Genomic DNA, 20,318 nt, shown 5'->3' on the forward strand with positions numbered 1-20,318 from the left:
CAGCATCATTCAACAGCAAACTCCTCATTTGTAAAACATGCATATACTGTATCTTTTCTGGAACTCACTGACCTCCCTCCTTCTCGCTTTCATCTTTTTTTTTTTTTATCTTCATTGGTACCCATCTATCTTTCAACCTCCCCTCCCCTCCTCTGCTCCTCCTCCTCCTCCCATCCACCACCCAGTTCCAGGCCGTTAAATGACCGGGCTTATCTAAGCCTAATTGGTTTAAGGGCAAACAGAAATAAGCAATGGCTCTGTAAGTAGGGGAGAATTACTGCCGCTGTTGGCAACAACCGTCCGCTCACCGCAGAGAGGATGAGCGGAAGCAGGTAGGAGGGAGACAAGAGGGAAAATGTGGAGATTAGTGAAAAGAATGATGGAAGACACAGTGGGATAGAGAAATGAGGAGGAAATGTAAAGGCAGAGGGGAGGAGAGAGCAGACAAATGAGGGTTACTGGACATGCTTCTTTTTCTAATGACATGCAAAAAAAAACCCATCAGCACTCTCCTGTGTTTTGGGCCCTACTGCTTCTGTAAAATTAAAAAATTAAAAACTGAACGTCCTGTAATCAACTTCACGCACGATTAGACTCATTGCACGCACACAACACATCGTACGCCACGCAGATCCAACTCTCCGTCTCATTTTTCTGTAATGATCGGCCGTCTCCCAACTGTCCATCCACTCTGTCATGCTCGTCTCCATATGACTTTCATTCCCCAGTTCATCAGTCATGCAATGATGTGTGCAGGGGGGTTTACAATGAGCGTATGAACAAGGCAGAGAGGTCAAATAAATCATTCAATTTATCACAACTATGTGTCCATATGGGTCTGGGCTGCTCTTTACTCTCACGTTACAAACACATAACACACAGAGAGAGATCACCGCCACTTAATGCTAATGAGAGATGTAATTACATTTATGGTGACTGGAGAGACGGGGATAATGTTGACTCCACTCACAGTGTACGAGTTAGACCAAACGAAAAAATGAAACAGCAACAGATTGGAGTTCAGATCAGTGAGGATTTGAATCCGCCCATGGGACAGTCTACTTTCAATTAGCGACCCAAACAAGGAAATCACTTTCATCCTCGTTACCGAGGTAACCCAGGGGCCATCTCCCTGCCCATCTGTTTCTTTCTCATCCCACTTTTTAAGAGGAAATCCCACACCCCTTTCCATGATGGGAAATTTCATTCCTCAGACTCTCTCTCTCTCTCACACACACACACACACACACACACACACACACACACACACACACACACTTCATCTATCTGAATTGACATTTCTGCTGTCATTTCACACTGGGCAAACATTTTAAAAAAAATGTCCACCCTTGCAGAGAAGCAGAGAGCAATCTGGGTCTGGGCTCGGTATCCATTGCTGTGCTGAAATCTGATGAGCACAAAAAAAAGAAAGCCAGCAACGAATTACAGAGCACAGGCGGAGCTGGGAGCAGGAGCAGGAGCAGGAGCAGGAGCAGAGTTGTAAATGATTAAAGAGAAAAGCTGCACGTGAGAAATCTCATTTTATTTGTGCCTCTAATTTACTTATTTATGCTTCTTTTATTTTTTACAGACAGGCACGGGGAACGCTGCGTATTCCTTTTGCAGTTTTATTAGACGAGGATGAGCTACTGTACAATAAAATGAAAGGGGACACTGTATATACCCATGATGCTGCTGGGTTATCCATCCAGCAGCTTATGTCTGAGGCTACACAACCCAGTGTTCGGTCCCTCGGGGGCCCACGGCGGAAATGAAAAACGTGTTTAACTGAGGCGGTATCGGCTACTAGTGGCACCACGGCTTGTCGAGATGTGAGAGAAAGAAAGGGTGGACGAGTGAGACGGATTCAGAGAGACAAAGGCAAAAAAAGTAAGGGACGGAGATAGGGAGGGGGATGAAAGAGTGTGTGAGAAAAGAGGAGAGGCAGCATGTGTGTTTTTGAATAGAAATGTCCATTTATAACAGTAACTATACTAATAATAATAAAAATAGGCATACAAAAAGAGACAGGTAGAATTATTGTAAGCTCAATTCACAATCTGAGAGTTTGTCTTGACAATCCAAACTGTCACAGCATGATGCTCACAGGTTTTTGGTGATGATATATTATGTGAAAAAACACAAAAATAAGTGGGATAACGACAATCTAAGAGGTTTATGGCACTCCTGATCAATAAAACGCGGACAACGAAAGATTAGAAATGAGAACTGTTAAACTGTCATTTACGCATTTGAGACACACCTAAACAAATCAGGTCCACGATCAGCAACGTATCACGCTTTTCACGTGGACAACAAAGTCACAACTGCCGCGCACAAACTCATACGCGGCCATCCGCGTGGATGACATCCGCGTGGATGACATCCGCGCGGATGATGTACTCCGAGCCACGGGCGAAGCGCGCTGCCCCCACGCGGAACAAGCACCACGAGAGCATCCTTGAAGACAGACAGAGGAGCATCGCCCACAACAAACCCCACAGCCCACTTTCTAATTTACCTTCCATCGCAGAGGATGTGATGACCAGCACGCATAAAAGCGCAAACAAATCCACTGTCATGGCAGAAGGGTATAGTCTCCACAGCGTGTGTCCCCCCACGGCCAAAAGAACCAAGACGCACGGCGCGCGTCAAAAAAACCAGAATCCCCGCTCAGTTGTCAGCGCGCTCCTCCAGCAGTTAAGCCCCGTGTTGTTGTGAGTCACATTTCAAGCCGTAGTAAACAATGTGTGACAATCAGCGCAAGGGGAAGAGAGGAGTGTGGGGACTGAGGGGTGTGAGGAGCGAGGGGGAGAGAGGGGGGGCGGAGGGGAGAGAGACGGAGGGGGAGACCCAGCATCGCCTGCTCACAGCCCCATTAGAGCGTAGGGGCCAATCATCGACCGGGAGCTCAAACTCACTAACCAATCCACGGCCCGCCGCTCCGCCCAGCACGCATTGTCAAAACACAAAACTTTTTCCTTGACCTATTTGAAGCCGCGTCCGCTGCACTGAAAGGAAATAGCGCCTCCAGTAGGGCGTTCACGCGTACTGCACTCCTAGTAGAGCCAAGCCTAATAACCACATGGGACACGATATAAAAGGCTAAATGAGTTTTTCTCTCTCTCCATCTCAGTGTATACTGTCAGCCCGTGCTTCAGATTAATAGTTTTTATATCTGTGTCATGTCTTCTGGCTCATTCCACATGGTGTTATAAGAGCAGGAACTCGCAAACAAAGATAAAGAAAAAGAGACAGGTGAAAAATAATGAGGATAATATTAGGATTTTTATCAAAGAAAATCCTCTTATTAAAAATATTTGGAACAGGTGAAACACATTTACAGTAGATCATGGTCTGTGATTCCCACATGGCAACCTTCACCTCCTGTTGTTGAAAGCAATATCTTCACTCAAGACACAATATCTTTCATTGAAGAAAATCACAAGGGTGTTTTGAACAATTAAAATTGAGAAGAAGAAGAAAGGCAGCAATGTTTTCTTTCTTCTTTTTTTTATTCTGTATTCATTTGTAAGCAGCAGCCTGTGTGTCACCCCTCCATCCCACTGAACATCTGCAGCGATGAAGCTGACAATAAAAAATTAACTCGGGCAATATTGCATCTCGTTTATCAACACAGGAAAAATTATTTCCCCATACATATTAATGGCAGCCTGTAAGAAAGCTGTCACATGACTAAAACTGTCTGGATTGGCATTGTGACTAATGTACAAATATAATATCTATCCATATAGGGTTATATATATATATAACCCTATATATATATATATATATATATATAGATATATGGGTGACCCATTGACCTCATGTCTAAAGAAACCTTTGACATCGTCTGGCACTCCAGCTCTCCAACACAAGTTCAAACTCCATTTACAATGCAGATGTTCTTAAATGGCATTGGCAAATTCAGCTGCACCCCCTAATGACATTAAACAGGCTTCACACATCAGCTCCCACCCCCACTCGCCCCCGTCGTCCCCTCTTTTGTCTGCACGTGCTGCTGCAACAGATGGTCCGCACAATGGGCTTTTCCCCGCAGGGACAGAGAACCAGGGTCCGCTTCAGCAGAGGAAGAGGGCATTTTCTGCCCTGTAGCCCAGAACCACACCTGTGTTGGGCTAGATATGTCCCCAAGTCCCCTGAGCAGTGGGATGGGATGGATTTGTTAATCTACAGCCTGAGTGGACCTGGTTTTACCCCAGGCCACTAGATGACCTCATACTTCACTGCTGTCCCCGCACAGCACACTGGCCCAGATACCTGTTTCACTTTGTATGGACTTCATGAATGGAAAGAAAAGTAGGGCTTTCTTTCCATGTGTCGCTTGTGAAAAAAAACTGTGCCTATATTTTAATTTACACCACGGTGTCCTTGTGCGGATCCTAATAGGTCACATGTCACTCTTAAATATGAGCAGCCTGAACCGTTTCTACCACATCCATCTTCTGCACTCCTTTGTGATTCAACTCCTAACCTTTACAGTGACAAAAATCAAATGCGTGGCAAATGAAATGTGACTGCCTTAACAAATGGCCGTTGCAACTGTGGCAAAGGCCAGAGGATGAACTGGGGCAGGCGCAGAGCTTCAGCAGCATCAGGCAGCAATTGCTAACTTGGGGAAGAAGTTGACGAGAGCATTTGTCATTTTTAATGGTGCGGTGAGGAGTGTTGCTGTGGTGTGACATGGCAGAGCACAGCATGCCCTCTGGTGCTGGCTGCTTTGTAGGCCTCTCACAGCCACCTGGCCTTATTTGTCAGCAGGCCAGTCATCATCACCTACGACTCCACAGGTCATCTCCAAATACAGGAGCAGCACAGAGCAATCTGTCCCTGTTTGGTGTCCACACCCAGGGAGGGAGGGAAGGAAGGAAGGAAGAGTACGAGGGGAGGTTGGAACAATACTGCTGCTGCTGCTGCTGTAGAACATCCTGCCTCACAATGCACATACTCATGCATACAGTAACACAAATGTGCCGACAGTCGCTCACCCACACAGCACTCTGATTATGATCCACACAAAGCCACAAAAGCACTTGGCTACTGTAACTCAAGAGCCTCTGCTCAATACCAATACTGAGCCCAAACACATCGCAGAGAGCCCCTCATTCTGTCTGTGGCCTGATTCTTTTTCTGAGTGGTTAAGAGAGCAGCAGCCCACTTCTATTTTCTTTCTACAGCCCCCCCCCCCTTTCTTTTCCAATTTAAGACCAGATTCCATACAAAATAAAAAAAATGCAGCCCCACCAACTGGTATTCTGTGACTTCTATTTGTTAATCTGTTTTTTCTCTTCTCTGCTTCTTCTGCGAACTGAACTGAAATGTATTGTGCATTTGACCTGTAAACATCCAACCAGTGCCTGCCTCTCCGTGACCAATGTACCATGACCTTTACATTTCTCCTCTCCGTCTCCCGCTTCCTGAATGATGTTTGGTTGTTGGGGGGGGGGGGAAATTGCAGTGGTTCCCCGTTTTTGACGGAGACAGGCAAGAAATACACAATTGATGTGTAGTTCGTTTTGGACACCAACTCCATCAGAACAGAAATTATTGGCTGTTTAAAGGTCCCATATTATACCCTATTTCTCCAAGTTAAACGAGTTCCCTTGTGTCCTAATGAACATGTCTTTGACATGCTTTGGTCAAAATACCATAAGGATGAAGCAGTTTGTGTGAAGTTTGTGTAGAACTCTGGGCTGCAGCCAAGAATAGAACTTTTCGCCGACTTCCGATTTTCGGATGCCGTTGCCTTCGCCAGCACTCTAGCCTGTTTTTTTACGGACAAAGCGGAGCTCCGCGAGACAATTCCAGGAATTTAGCGTCTTGTGACGTCCCAATGAGTGCGGAAGTCAACATCGCGTGTTTTATCTCCTTTAGTTAGACTGAGGAGGACCACAAAAGACATGAGTGAGTCATCTTTTTTCACACTTTGGCGACTGATAGGACCTCCAGAGTCCCAAATATAAGGATTTAAATGATTAAAAAGTTGATTTTGCATAATATGGAACCTTTAAGCAAAAGGCACAAAGATCAGTGTGTATTAAGACACACAAGAACATATGAGAGGTATAGCTGGTGACAAGCAGATGAGTGTTGGTTAGAATAATACAAAATGAGAAAGGCAGAAACAGATCCCAGGCAGCATGGTGGCTGCATAGGTTAGTCTGGTGATGAATATGCATGCATGAAAATAAAATGCCTAAGTCAATATGGAGACAGTGCAGGGACCCAGGTGACAGAGGAGTGCGGTGCTATACCCGCACGACCCCCCCCCCCGGGGGGATAGACTGGTTATTAGGTTGGGCTTTAGCTTCATCCATCTTTACGAGTCTGGGCACTGGCCAATGACAATATGAGAACAGGCTGAATACAGATGTGCTCTGGTCCAGTGTTCCCCAAATAGAGGGTCAGGGCTCACTAGTGAGTCCCAGCCGTAGTTGTACTTTCTGGGTCACAACTCGTGAGACGCAATGGAAAATAGGATCATTCTGGGGTGGGTGCTAAAGGTGGCTAAGTTTGCTTAAAAATGTTATTACAGTAGCCTTTTTTCTTTTAAAGGCTCTAAAGAGAGCAGTGTTAGACTGCAAAGTAAAAAGAATTCAACATTAATAAATAGATATCTTACAGTTTAGTGTTGTATTTGTGGCGGGGGGAAAAACCTGAGCAGAAATAAGATGTTTTTCTGAGTTTCAAGGGCAGAATGACTGTGGCAATGGGTCAGACAGACAGGCAGACAGGGCAGGAGCTAAAAACAGCACTCTCATTAATTTGCCAGCGATGTCAAGACTGATGTACCTGTTCTGCTATGAGCACAGAGACACTTCGGAAACATCAGTTGAAAAAGAAGCATATGCAGACACCTCAAATAGATGCCAACAAAGATGAGAATACCTGTGCGCACATGTCGAGCAGACTCGATAAATATTTGATTTTTTGTTTGAGGAAATTGAAGTAGAGAAGAGGGATTACGCTCAATTTCTCCTCGCGGAGATGCAGTGAAAGCATTATTTGTTTTAAGTATCGCACTTTGATTAATAAGTTGCGAGCTCGCGTTCAATCTATTCAAGATTCAGGCTCTTTAGTTGCCATTAATCACGGAAACACAATGAGGAGACGCTGCTCAGCGCTGAATGTGTAAGAGCTTCATTATAGCTTGCTTTTTTGTCAAGTGTGTGTGTGCGAGAAAGAGACAGAATGACAGGGGCTCTATACACAATGGTTCCTACGCGTATTTAGACGTTTGTATGTACACGCACACACACATGGACTTGAGTCGTCACTGACTGAAATACAGAACTATGGATAATAAATTGGTGTGTCCCTCTGCACAGCCAATCCACGCTCTGTCATCTGGTGTAGTTTTTTGTGTTTTGAGCACAGCAAGTGCGGCAATCCACCTTTCAGAAGAGGGCCGAAAAAAGTGGAAAACACAAACTCTAATAATACCCTTTAACAATCACCTAATGAATTATTTTTCCTGATGCCTATGGTGATTAGGATGTATTCGTTTGCTTGTAATTAGGGATATCTAATCACAGATAAGGTTAATGGGGTTCACATCGACTCCCCTACTTTGTTTCACTTGCAGCATTTAAGAAAGTTTCCTATTAACCGTGTGGCCTCAGCCTCTTGTGCAGCTACACTCCCTTCACATTATGCAGCAGCCCTTTCCACCTCCTTCAAAAGAGGTGCTTTAAGCACAACAACATTTGACACATGGTAAATTGTTTTTTGTGTGTGTGTATCCCTGAACATGCTATCTTGAGCCAGCCGAGTGGTCAGGCTCATAAAGTAGTTTTCTGGTTACAAAAGCAACCTTTAGGAGGTGGACGTGTTAATGAGGAAAAAACAAAACTAGCCCGACAGCTCATCACTACATGTCAGCTCATAGGGAGAGCCTGTCCCACTCAAACGCTTGTCTAGTTATTGGCTTCACTGGGACACCATCAAAACGCATCCCTCCATCCCCTTCCGAACCATCTTTTTCTCCCTTCCCCTGGTCTGTGACTGATAGTTCACTACAATCTATCAACCTCAGTCAGGGTCAGTCCTTTGTAGAGCTGCATATGGACAGAAGGCACAAACACAACAGCACACAGCCAAGTCCGTCACGCTAAACGGGATAAACATCTGGTGATGGAGAGAGAGAAAAATGGAGGTCAAATCAATCCGCCCTCTGTCTGCCTTACACTGATCCCCTGTCATAGATTCACCTCTAAAAGAACCCAACAAATGAAACTCCTGCGCCGCATTTGAATACAGAAAATGTAGGCTTTGAATATAGTGGCTGAGAGACAGTTATTACAGACAAACTCACTGGTTGACTCAAATATGGACTGAAGAAGTAATACCAGGAGTTACCCGAGTGCATTTAACCAGGAAGAAGATTTTATTTCTAGGGAGACTTGCAAGACAGGCAACAACATAAGTAGAGATACAAGAGACTGGTATACAGTATGTATTGATTAATTCAAAAAAGGAGTTGCAGCATTTCGTGCGGGGCTGTTCTTGTCAGGTTTTACAAAATGCAGCATGGCCTGGTAAACAAATAGAGAAAAAAAAAAAATAGCTTAAAAAAGAAACAGAGAAAAAACTGAAACACAGGACGGGGACAAGGAAGAGGAAAGGAACAGGAGCGGAACACCTGGGAACAGAACAGGTACAACTAACTAAAAATTGGACAGGTGAACCAACAAAGAGACTGGGTAGCACGAAGACCAAATATATCACGGGATAGTACACACAAAAGGAACTAATAAGACACAGGTGAATCACAACAGAAATAGGACAAACTCAAATAAACCAAAAGCACCCGTCAATCTTCACGAAAGCATTAAAACTAGAGAATAACACCGACCACGACACCCATCGACATGTTCCCACCCTGACTAGAAAAGAAACAGTGCATACATACACCACCCATATCCAAACTCAGTACTCATCTTAAAGGTGCATTATGTAATAAATCAAAAGTAACTGGCCATAAAATCCTCCTAATATGTCACAGAGACTCGGATATAATATTCATATAACAAACTGAACCAACAACAACAGTACAGCCAAAATATTTGCATTAAAAAAATATTTTGCAGACTGCAAATCATGCTTATGTTTTGAAATCATGTTTTGGCATGTGGTGCCACCTACCACCATCTACCAATCATTGCAGTCAGTAGAGTCTCAGTAGAGTTGCCGAGCAACCACGGGTTGCCAGTTACGTCAGAAAACGAAACCTAAAATAGCTTGGTATTTTTTAATGTAGTAACTGTTTTTGGCCACATTCTTACATATGGCACCTTTAACTACGCAGCTTTTAAGGGTCTTACACTGTGATTATACTGCGGTGACAAACTCTGTCCACAAGCACGCAGACCGATGACAGCAGCCACAGTAAACAAAACTTCCTCTGTGCTAGTTCCTCGTTCGCAAGGTGAAACAATCCCACCTACACTGTTATGGCTATGAGTCACAAAACCAGACTTGAAAGTAATTTTTTACCAGACAAAACTATGACTAATCCAGACCTCTAACAGTGATTTGTTACGTGTAATTGTCAACTTGAATTTTAAAATAAACGAAACACTGAAATATTTAAAAAAAAAAAAGAAAAGAAAAGGAGAACATTATCAAATACTGAATATGTTCCTCAAAATCAAATTCAACACAGTAGTGCTGAATTTTTTTTTTATTAAGAAAGGCTTAGACAGGCTAATGAAATTCAAGGAAAGGTGAATGATAAAGGTTTTGCTGTGGAGAAAGGCTAAAGGGTAAATGTATGGGGTTAGATAAAGAGGAGGCCTCGGAAAAGGGAAAAAGCAGTTCTAGCTGTGGCTTTCTTTAAATATTCCAGTCATTTATGGTCACTATTCTTTGTTCCCTCCTCCTCATCTTTTGTTCTCCATCTTGTCTTTCTATTGAATTTTGTTCTCCTCCTGTCCCTTTATATTGGTGACAAGCTTCTGAAAAGATCAAAATAGCGTGTTCAACATCCAAAAAACGGCATTTCAAGTATTCTGAAACCACAAGACGACAAGATTCTGAAAAAACAGAACAGCTGAGGCCTCATACCTGAAGCTGTTCATTCTTGGAAGATAGGAAGTGGATATTCTCATCAGTATGGCTCTCCCTACATTCCATTCCTCCTTTTAAACCACTTCTTAACAGTGCCGTTTGTTCATTTTTCTGCCTCCTGCACTTTCCTCCGAGCCAACTCGTGTAGCAGGCTCGCCTCCAGAGCATCAGACCTGCTATTCCACTGTTCCCCCACAACCCTTTAGCTATTTTGAACAAATGGTAAAAGGCAGTCTATAAACAGTTTCATGTCAGCCATCTTTTAGACTGCAGCTCCTCGCGGAGCTGGCTCTCCGTCTGCCTCAAACCATTTTCCAGCAGGTTAAATTTCTCCATCAAATCCTCGATTCCCCTCGTAGAGAATTAAACTCAGCTGTTGAAAAGTAAGAAAGGATCTCTGAGACCCTGTCCAAGTATGTTTTGAGAGAGAGTTGACGGTAACCTTCAGCTACAGAGCAGTGGCATTGGCCCAAATGTCTGCAGTTCAGGGCCAAAACTCCAGTGCCACTTGAACATAACATGAACTTATTTATACACTTCAACCAACAGCATTTTTCCACTGTTGTCAACTAGATTCACTTTATTAGGTATACCTACTGAGGTGCTCATTAACACAAATATGTCAGCCAATGATATGGCAGCAACTCGATACACAGCATGTAGGCATGGTTAAGTCCACCTGCTTGAAGTTCAAACACAGCAGTGGAGTGGTGGTGAAAGGTGATTTAAATGGCTCCGATTGTGGAGTTGCTCTGCTGGGATTTTCTCTCATAACCACAGAAGTTACAGAGAATGGTCCAAAAATACACCGTGAGTGGCAGCTCTCTGGGGGCAAATGCCTTGTTAACGGCAGAGGAAAACGCTCCGTGACCGACTGTGTAGACATGACATCAAGACAACAGCAACACAGTAAACAAACACTTCCTTACAACAAGTGAGCTACGGAAGCAGAAGTGAGTCGATCACACTTGGGAGCCAACTCCTGCCACTTCGTTAGGCTTTCCTCGGTATCTGGTAAAGTGGCCAGTAATTGGAATTCAAATTCTGGATAAATAGCCTGAAAAGTACCCAGACACAACCTAAATAAACACAATTACCCCCCAAATAAACAATGAAACAACAATGAAAATGAATGCAATTTTTAAAGTTAGCCCCAAAGATTTACACCTTCTGGGAGCCAAGAGACAGTATCATCACAGAGAACTGTCACAGTGACATCTGATATGTGTTAGCCCACAGGACATAACCTATTATAGGGGTTCCCAGAGAAAAGTCAAATGAAATATGAATATAAATAAAAAAAATAAAAATAAAAAACAAGAAAGGTATTATAGTTAAGAGATAGAAGGGTCAAATAGATAATTATTTCTAATATCAAATACAATACAATGTTGTAGTGTGGATGGATCAGGCTGTTGCTGAATGATGATGATGTGCTAACTAGTTGCTAAATTATTAGCATCACAGTCAATACTTCTTACACAAAGCTGTGCCCTTCACACATTATTATTCAAGCACATCAGGTTGGTTTGTTATTCATATTAATAATAGCAGGTACTCACATGCTCCCGTTACATCTTATAATACGATCATCTGATGGACAGAAGTTTTGATGTGCGTAACATTTACATTTTAAAAACAACAATACTGAGCTAGCTAATAACAATGTAGTCGCATAACATTGTTTTAATCCCTGTATGTGACTTTGAATGAACACTAGCGTAATGTAGACTGACGACGTTCATGAAAACTCACCTCATGAGAAGAAAGGAGGTGAGGTTGTTGTTCATAAACTTTGGGAAAAAGTTTGTGATGATGAAGTCCCGAGCTTATGCTAACACGTTAGCATAAAGTCCGTTAGCATAGCAGAAGTGAGATCTGCGGGCATGACCAGAAGCCTCCGAGTTCGTTAAGAAGTGCAGCCAAAGATCTGTGCTGGAACAGGCACAATTTGGTTTTTAAATGTCCATCTTCATTCAACGGTGAAAACACACGCAGATTCTCAAGCAGCAGTAGCAGCGAGGAGCATCCACTCGTGACTGCATATTAAGTAGCCATGTGCTTCCTCTGTGAGCAGCTGATTGGCTGAGAAAACAACAGAAGCATTGTAATGTGGCATCACCACATCCTAACTAGGAATCATTCACAGCGATCAAACAACTCTAATTCAAATACAAAGTTTATGGTTTTACACCCACAATACGGCCATTTGAAATTTCAACTTATTCTGTAAAAAAAAAAAAAAAAATCTCTTACTCTTGTTGCTGGTCACTATATTAATAACCATGGAGGTTTTGCAACTCAAGTTGGAGCTCATTGAAGAGAAAGACTCACTACGTCTCTCTCTTTAAGTCAAATTAATTTCATTATCAGTGACGGATTCTATTTAATTAGTGCTCTGTTTGTTTTGCTTTGCAATTTTGCACAGTCCTTTCTTATTAAATGCCCTGCCAGATGAATGTTGCATGATTGCATTTTGGTCATTTGAAATTGTTGCTGCGAATTGTTTGTGTTTCATTAATTCATTGATTCATTTTTCATTTTGTGGTTTCATTCTGCAGCACAAGGTCACAAAATCAAAAAGACGGACAATAGACATCATTATACGACATTCACATGCAAAATGCAAGCAACAGGCAGGCATAATACACAATACAATCATGCGCGCACACACTAACACACACACAATTCAGGATGTGATGATGACTGTGACAGAAGGTAATAATACAACAATTCATAAAAATATGCAGATGTCGTCAATAAATACGTCATAACGTCTGTACTCGGCACCTGTTGTGACTGGAGGAGTGGGGGAAAAAAGGGGGGAAATGACAGGACAACAATGTACTTGGAAACTCATCAATTCAAAAATGACCTCGTTTGACGTGCACGCGTCGACACACGTGCAAACAAACAATAGCACTGAGTTAACACAATGACCTTCTGGTATTAACATTGACCTTTGAAAGCAATCTTTTCTCCCAGCATGCATCAGCAGATCAATAAACATTGCTGCCAGGTGATGCTCAGAGCATTATCGGCCTGTTGCAGGCTCAGTGATATGGAACATACACACACACACACACACACACAGAGATGCAGCAAAGCCTGTGTCAAATGCTAAATGTCAAAACCATTAGCTGCACACAGAATGTGTGCCATACTGGTATTAATCATTGCAATACACTACCTTAGATCACGCTACCACTCAGCATCGACTTGTTGACAATTACTAATTGTTAATTAGCGTTACGTCTTCAGTGTCTTCAAGTAATGAGCACAAGTGAGGGAAGCAATTAGCAGTTTTAATCCCATCTCTCTTAGACGAATACCCCTCTCTCTACAGTTCACCTTTACCGTTTCTCATTTTGCCGTGTTGTTTTTAGTCCACCACACAAATACAGGTGGCTCAGCCGTGTCTCTGCTCTTAGTTCAGCCGCCTTATCCAATCAGAGGCAGACCCCATTACCACACAGTTTTCTAGTCAATGGCTTCTCATTTAAACTGCAGTTCCCAGATCCTGAGCTTATTGAGGGTTTGATGGATAACCTGTCACATATGCACAATATGTGTGTGAGAGAGAGCGAGAGAGCACATGTTTTGTTATGGTTTAAGGATCTTTTCTGGAATAAACACTGACCTTGTCAGATCCAGTAGTCCATACGAGGACCAAAGTCCAGTCCTAATGAGGCAGAACCTAATTCCAGAGGCCCTGATTAAAGAGAAGGGGTAAGATGTGAATTGTGTTTGTTACAGTTAGGTATTAACATGTTTATGGGGGCTCCAAATGAATGAAAGTCTCCGAACTAGAATAGCTGTGCACACAAGACCTGTGAAAGGATTTGAAGGCATTTTAAATCATCTACGCAGTGGGCAATTATTGTATATTACCAATAGGAACAATAACCTACTGTATGTTATGTATGTTAGTTGACAAGGTAGGCAGTGCTTATGTAGGGAGTTGGTTGTATGGTCAAGTACCATCTGTAGCTTCACTATTCTATATGACGATGTGTCCCTGACACTTAACCCCACGTGTGAATAGGTGTGAAAGATGTATGATAGAAAAATGCACTGCACATACAGTAGTTGCACTCTATGGAGGTGTGAGAGTGAATAGGTGTTATGGCAAAAAGTAGTGTAGTGTAAAGATGCTTTGAGTGGAGATCAAGACCAGAAAAGTGATATATGTATGTATGTATGTATGTATATACATATACACGTACACATACATATGTATATACATATACACGTACACGTACATATGTATATACATATACACGTACACGTATATATGTATATACATATACACGTACATATGTATATACATATACACGTACACGTACATACATATACACGTACACGTACATATGTATATGCATATACACGTACACATGTATACATATACACGTACACGTACATATGTATACATATGCACGTACACGTATGTACACGAATGTACACGTACACGTACACGTATATACATATACACGTACACGTATATACATATACAAGTACACGTATATACATATACACGTACAAGTACACGTATATACATATACACGTACACGTATATACATATACACGTACAAGTACACTTATATACATATACACGTACAAGTACACTTATATACATATACACGTACAAGTACACTTATATACATATACACGTACAAGTACACTTATATACATATACACGTACAAGTACACTTATATACATATACACGTACAAGTACACTTATATACATATATATGTATATACACATATATATATACACATATACACACACATATATATACACATATATATGTATATACATATACACATATATACACACATATATATACACATATATATGTATATACATATACACATATATATATATATACACATATACATACATATATACACATATACATACATATATACACACATATATACTTACCATTCATTACATCAGCGCTGCAATTATACAGTACATCACCAAACCAAGCTCACTTAATCTTCATTGGTTTTTCAACACAATTTCAAAACCATATGAATATTACATCATTTGTTTGCCACATTAAAATATCACTATTATTGTCACGTTTAATTGTTGACCTAACGAGAGGAGGGTGAATGTCAAATTCCAATTGTGTCTCTCTGGAGACCCCTATAAATCCTGTGCTTTCTGTACAGTCTATAAGACTATCTTCGTGGTATCTCATTGTGGCTCGGCAGGCTGCCTCGGGGCTTACAAGTTTAATAAAAAGCTTTGTCCTCTTCTTCTGTCCTCCCAGATAGACAGAGTGACATATTTTGCAGAGTGGCCCCTCTCCAGAGCTCCAGTCACTTCTCACTGGACTTCTGGAGCGACATGACAACTGAGAAGGTCAGGGGCCAGAGGTTATTATGGATTGTTTCAGGTCATGGAAGATGGGCAAAGTCCCGTGGGTTGCTCAAATGTCAGCGGGATTTATGAAGGGAGTGTAACTGGGAATTGGTCCAAAGCTGCTGGAAAAGTGCGTTGGCATTGTACCGTTTGTGTTAATCACAGTTTATATTTGTGTAATTATTATTTTTTCTTGTGTACACAGCATGACGAAGACATTCCTGTTGGAGTGAAAACACATCCTGCAGTGCTACATAACACTTGATTCGCATGGCTGTTTTGCAGCCATATGGTGAGACCACAGCGCCACCTGGACACCAAGATAAGCAACTGCAGCCCAAAATGGCTGCACACAGCAGTCAACTGAGGCTGAATGAGTGGATGTAGTGAAGGTTACCTTTTGTGTCAGTGGTTTGGCGGAAAAGATGATGGAGAAAAATCAACCATTGCTCAATAAATCTTCGGCTGTTGCTTCACAACTTGAAGGTCACCTTGAACTTTTGTTGTTCACATTATTGCTGCTTCCATACGTCGAGGACTTCCTGGAAAGTCTGTAACTGAAAAATCAATTTTAATGCATTTTTAATGTGCAAAGTAAATAATTGTTTATTGAGTCATCAGTATTTCCTCGCACGGTGTGTTACAAAGTATGTTTTCCAGCCAGTTTAAATTTAACTTTCAATTATGCATGTCATTTAGACAAGAGCACATTTGCAAATGTGCCGAATAACAACGTCACTTGGTTGTTCATTTCGCTATTAACCTTTTGCAGTTTGTTTTTGTTTTCCTCCACACACACAATTAACTATTTTTGATGTCTCTTATCGCAACTTTCAGTGCCACAAATTAACATTTTACGTCTATGCTTTTAAGTTATGGTTAACAATAAATGCTGCCCAAAAAAAATTACTGTGCCGTGCTGATAAGTTGTGCATTTTCTCCCTGTATCTCTCAGACGAAGAACAGCTGCTTGTGCCGCCGTTTATCAGAGACCTGCAGGGAAATCTGCACCAGCTCGTGTAAAAGGTTGTGTCTATAGTCTGTGCACTGGCCATCTCCTCGTGATTTTATGACTGAAGCCCCTGGGCAGATAATGCTCTGAAATCACTCCCTTCTTAAAGGTTCACTGCGTAACAATTAGTGACATCTAATGGTGAAACTACACACTGCAACAAATGAAGGACTTGTCCACTGACCACGCTTTCCCCAATCACATTAGTGAATTATATGGTTACCCTCACTTACCAGAAAGGATGTCGCTCTTCTTTGTGTGCGTAGTGAGCTTCTGCTTCGAAATCCTCAATGCATGATCTGGCTGATTTGTTATTTTTGTCCAGGCTGCTGTAGAAACATTGCAGTGCAAGATGGTGGCTTCTGTAAAGCAAGGCACTTGCCAAAAGCAGTGTTTCCCTGCTTTAACGTACCTGATTCCAATGAATGGGTCGTTATCAGGCTTCTGCAGTGCTTGTTGACAAGCTGATCATTTGAATCAGGTGTGCCGGAGCAGGGGAAACATCACAAACATGCAGGGCAGTGGGCCTACATAAAACAGAAAAAAAGGCTTATTCTAAGGCTTTGAAAAACAAATGTACATATGTGTTTTGGAGGTAGATTCAATAAAGGAAACCTTGTATAACCTCCGTTATAACTTCTCCAGTCTTTCAAAACACAGTCACCAACTGAAAGGCTGCACTGAAATCAGACATGGTTACATCTACCCCTGCTGGTGGCAGTCAGAAATGCAGTCCTAAGGGGCAAAGATGTGGAATAACAACAGTCTTTATTGTGTGTTTTTTTTTTTTAAACAGTGGTGGTAAATCAGTTCTGAGATTGCCTTTATGTCACAGTGTTATTTAACCTATATTTTAAAGGTGCATTATGTAATAAATCTAAAGCAACTTGCCATAAAATCCTCCTAATATGTCACAGAGACTCAGGAATAATGTTCATATAACAAACTGAACTCACAACAACAGTACAGCCACAATATTTGCATTAAAACAAATATTTTACAGAATGCAAATCATGTTTATGTTTTGAAATCATGTTTTGGCATGTGGCGCCACCTACCGCCGTCTACCAATCATTGCAGTTAGTAGAGTCTCAGCTGCCGAGCAACCACGGGTTGCCAGTTACATCAGAAAACGAAACCTAAAATAGCTTGGTATTTTGAATTTGAATGTAGTAACCGTTTTGGCCACATTCTTACATATGGCACCTTTAAATATAAGTCTTGCTCCGTGAAATCCTTAATCTATTTCCCCCCAATCTGTTGTGTGGTTAAACCGCTCACAGAGGAGCATTAACCTCCAAGGTCAATACAAATGCAAATGTGACAGGATGGCATGGGAATCAGAACTCACAATAAATCAGAATGTGTGAGATAAAACCAATCTTTTACAGTTCAAAGATTTTTTTTTTCCCTATAATACTTTAACAATTTAAAGCTAAGCTGTTTTCTTTCCTGTGTTTTTTCAGTCCTAAACACCCTGTTATATGTGGTGTAATGTGGGGAAGTATCCATGTAATCCAAACTTCTTTCACAGCGGGACCTACAATACATGGGTTTTACAAGGTACCTAAAAATGTGCATTAAACTCACTTGTACCGGGGTTGTGCTACATTTAATATATGCACATTTATGTCACAGTGTTCTCCTTGTAGCTGACGCCTCAGTTGAGTTATGGTTGATTGTGCCTGTTGTGCAACACGATTTCCCTTATGAACATAATTTCCCTGTCACTCTTAATCCAAACTTGAAATTTAAAGCCCCTCCCTTGTTGTGTAAAACGCAATGACACCTTTTATCCACCGGGTGGCGCCATGTGCATGTGAGCTGTAACCTCCTGAGGCAGACCTCTGCTTTTTTTCGACCCCTCTCATATTCAACCATGTGTCAGAGGCAATTATGTAAAGCTCTTGATCTTGAATCTTAGTACTAATGTAAAAATGATATATCTGAGACAGCTCATATCAGAGTGGAACACTGAAAGAAACAGAGAGGGAGCAGAGGGCTTATGTTCGGGTCACTGTGTGGATCAAAAAGAGAAAATAGGTGACTCAGAAGAGACACTCGTATATACTGAACTTTTCTTTTTTTCTTTATATGAAAACCTGCTCACATTACCTGTTGGGTAATTCAAGTTCAAACAGAAGAGATCAAGCATCTGAGACAATAGGATAACTATTCAAATGCCGTGTTTATTTCACCATACACTACGCGTACTGTAGCATAGCTTTAACAGATTTGGTAGGTTTACCATAACACCTGCTGCTAAGAAGAGATTAAGGTGACAGAAACCCATTTTTTCTCCATGGCTCCAGATGAAGAGTAATTTGTACATTATATTGTATCTAATGTCATACCCTCTTTTTTGAGCATTATTATCATTTTAATTTACAATATGGTTGAATGTGTTTAGTTGTGCGTGCTGTTGCGTGAAGGTGGAAAGCCTCAGCCTCACATACCTCCCTGTGTGCACAAAGATGGCTACTGGGAAAAATGACGAATGCTGTCATTGAACGCAGCATATTCACTCATATGTCTGCCACTGAGGAGAAAACTATTCATTCTGATTTACTTGAGTATACCAGGATTTCTCTTCTGTTTTCAACATTTCATTTAAATGATGCAGAGGGTCATATTTAGTGCCAACAAACTAAATATTAAAAACTTTTTTCTTTTTGTTGTTGTTTAATTTATGTGGGGACAGGTTGCGTTTGTCTTTGAAGCCCCGTACTGTGATGACAGATGCTGGTGTGAACAAGGTCGAGCTATAAAGGACACAATTAATATTCATAATCTGAAGATATTGCTGCTCTGATGTGACACGTCGCCTTTTCTCTTCCCGTAATTGGTGACTGATGCCAGATATAGATGCTATGTTGTTGTTGTCGGAAAAAACGCACAAACAGCGCAGTGTGCGACATACTGCGCACAATAGCACGGTATGTTTATGAAGGCGTTTCAGTTTCCCAGAGGATCACGGTCATGTAGACCTTGTTAAAACCATCGTGGGGGAAGATCATTTTATTGTCTACATGCCGAAACAAGACAAAGCACTTAAGAGTCCTCGGAAACATGTGGCAGTTACTCCTATGTGGCAACATCAGGCAGCAGCTGTCACCTCTGACATCACCAGCGAAGCACACTGGGCCTTTTTAGGTGGCAGTGTGACCTTTACATGCTGTGAGAAACAGCTTAGACAGACGGTAAGGACCATTTGTGGAAGAGCAGACGCCTCGCTTTGCTATTAAACGTCCGATCGCTCTGGATGTAGCTTGTGAGACGTACGAGATAGCACACACGCACACACACACAAACAAACACCCAATAAAGAAACAGGAAACATGCATTTGAAAATCTTACAATGTATATAATTGACACAAGATTTCAGGTACAACAGCAAATGAGACATTTGTATTTTCCAACCTCTTTCAGGCATCTATTCGGCACCAAAAGCACAATCTCTCCATAGGTTTCTGGTAACAACAAAAACTATGTAAATAAAAACAAGACAATTTAAAATTATTGTTTTGCCCCCTAAACGTTGGCACCTTAGAAATGCCTCCCACACTCAACTCAGTGTAGATTAAAGCCGTTTTCAACAGTTGGATTACCAGCTTTGGTTTTTTGCCACTCACAGCGGTAAACGAGGGCAGGATTGAGCGACCGATGTAAGATCAGTGCTCTGGACCGACCACTGTTGAAGAGGAGGCATCGTACTGGGCCATATATCTATCTGCATACACACATTCCCAATCAATAGTCGTTCCTGGAAGGTGTCGACTCATGCATTGATTGACCATCTTGTGATGTCTTTGTGCTGACAGTGCCATTTATTGGCCTCATAA

At 41.7% G+C, this 20,318-nt stretch overlaps 1 protein-coding gene across 1 annotated transcript in view; it reads right to left on the reverse strand.

The window, feature by feature from the left end:
* LOC310927929 (ephrin type-B receptor 1) overlaps positions 1 to 2,582 on the reverse strand; it is a gene marked incomplete at both ends in the record, with an annotated part of 159,675 nt that extends 157,093 nt beyond the window's left edge. The window contains one exon of the mRNA XM_083890359.1: positions 2,522 to 2,582. Within this exon, the coding sequence (XP_083746485.1) occupies positions 2,522 to 2,582 (61 nt within the window). The remainder of the gene's footprint in view (positions 1 to 2,521) is intronic.
* Positions 2,583 to 20,318: the final 17,736 nt, after the last annotated feature.

The sequence above is a fragment of the Microchirus variegatus genome (genome assembly GCF_963457635.1).
Source record: "Microchirus variegatus genome assembly, chromosome: 5".
Lineage (NCBI taxonomy): Eukaryota > Metazoa > Chordata > Actinopteri > Pleuronectiformes > Soleidae > Microchirus > Microchirus variegatus.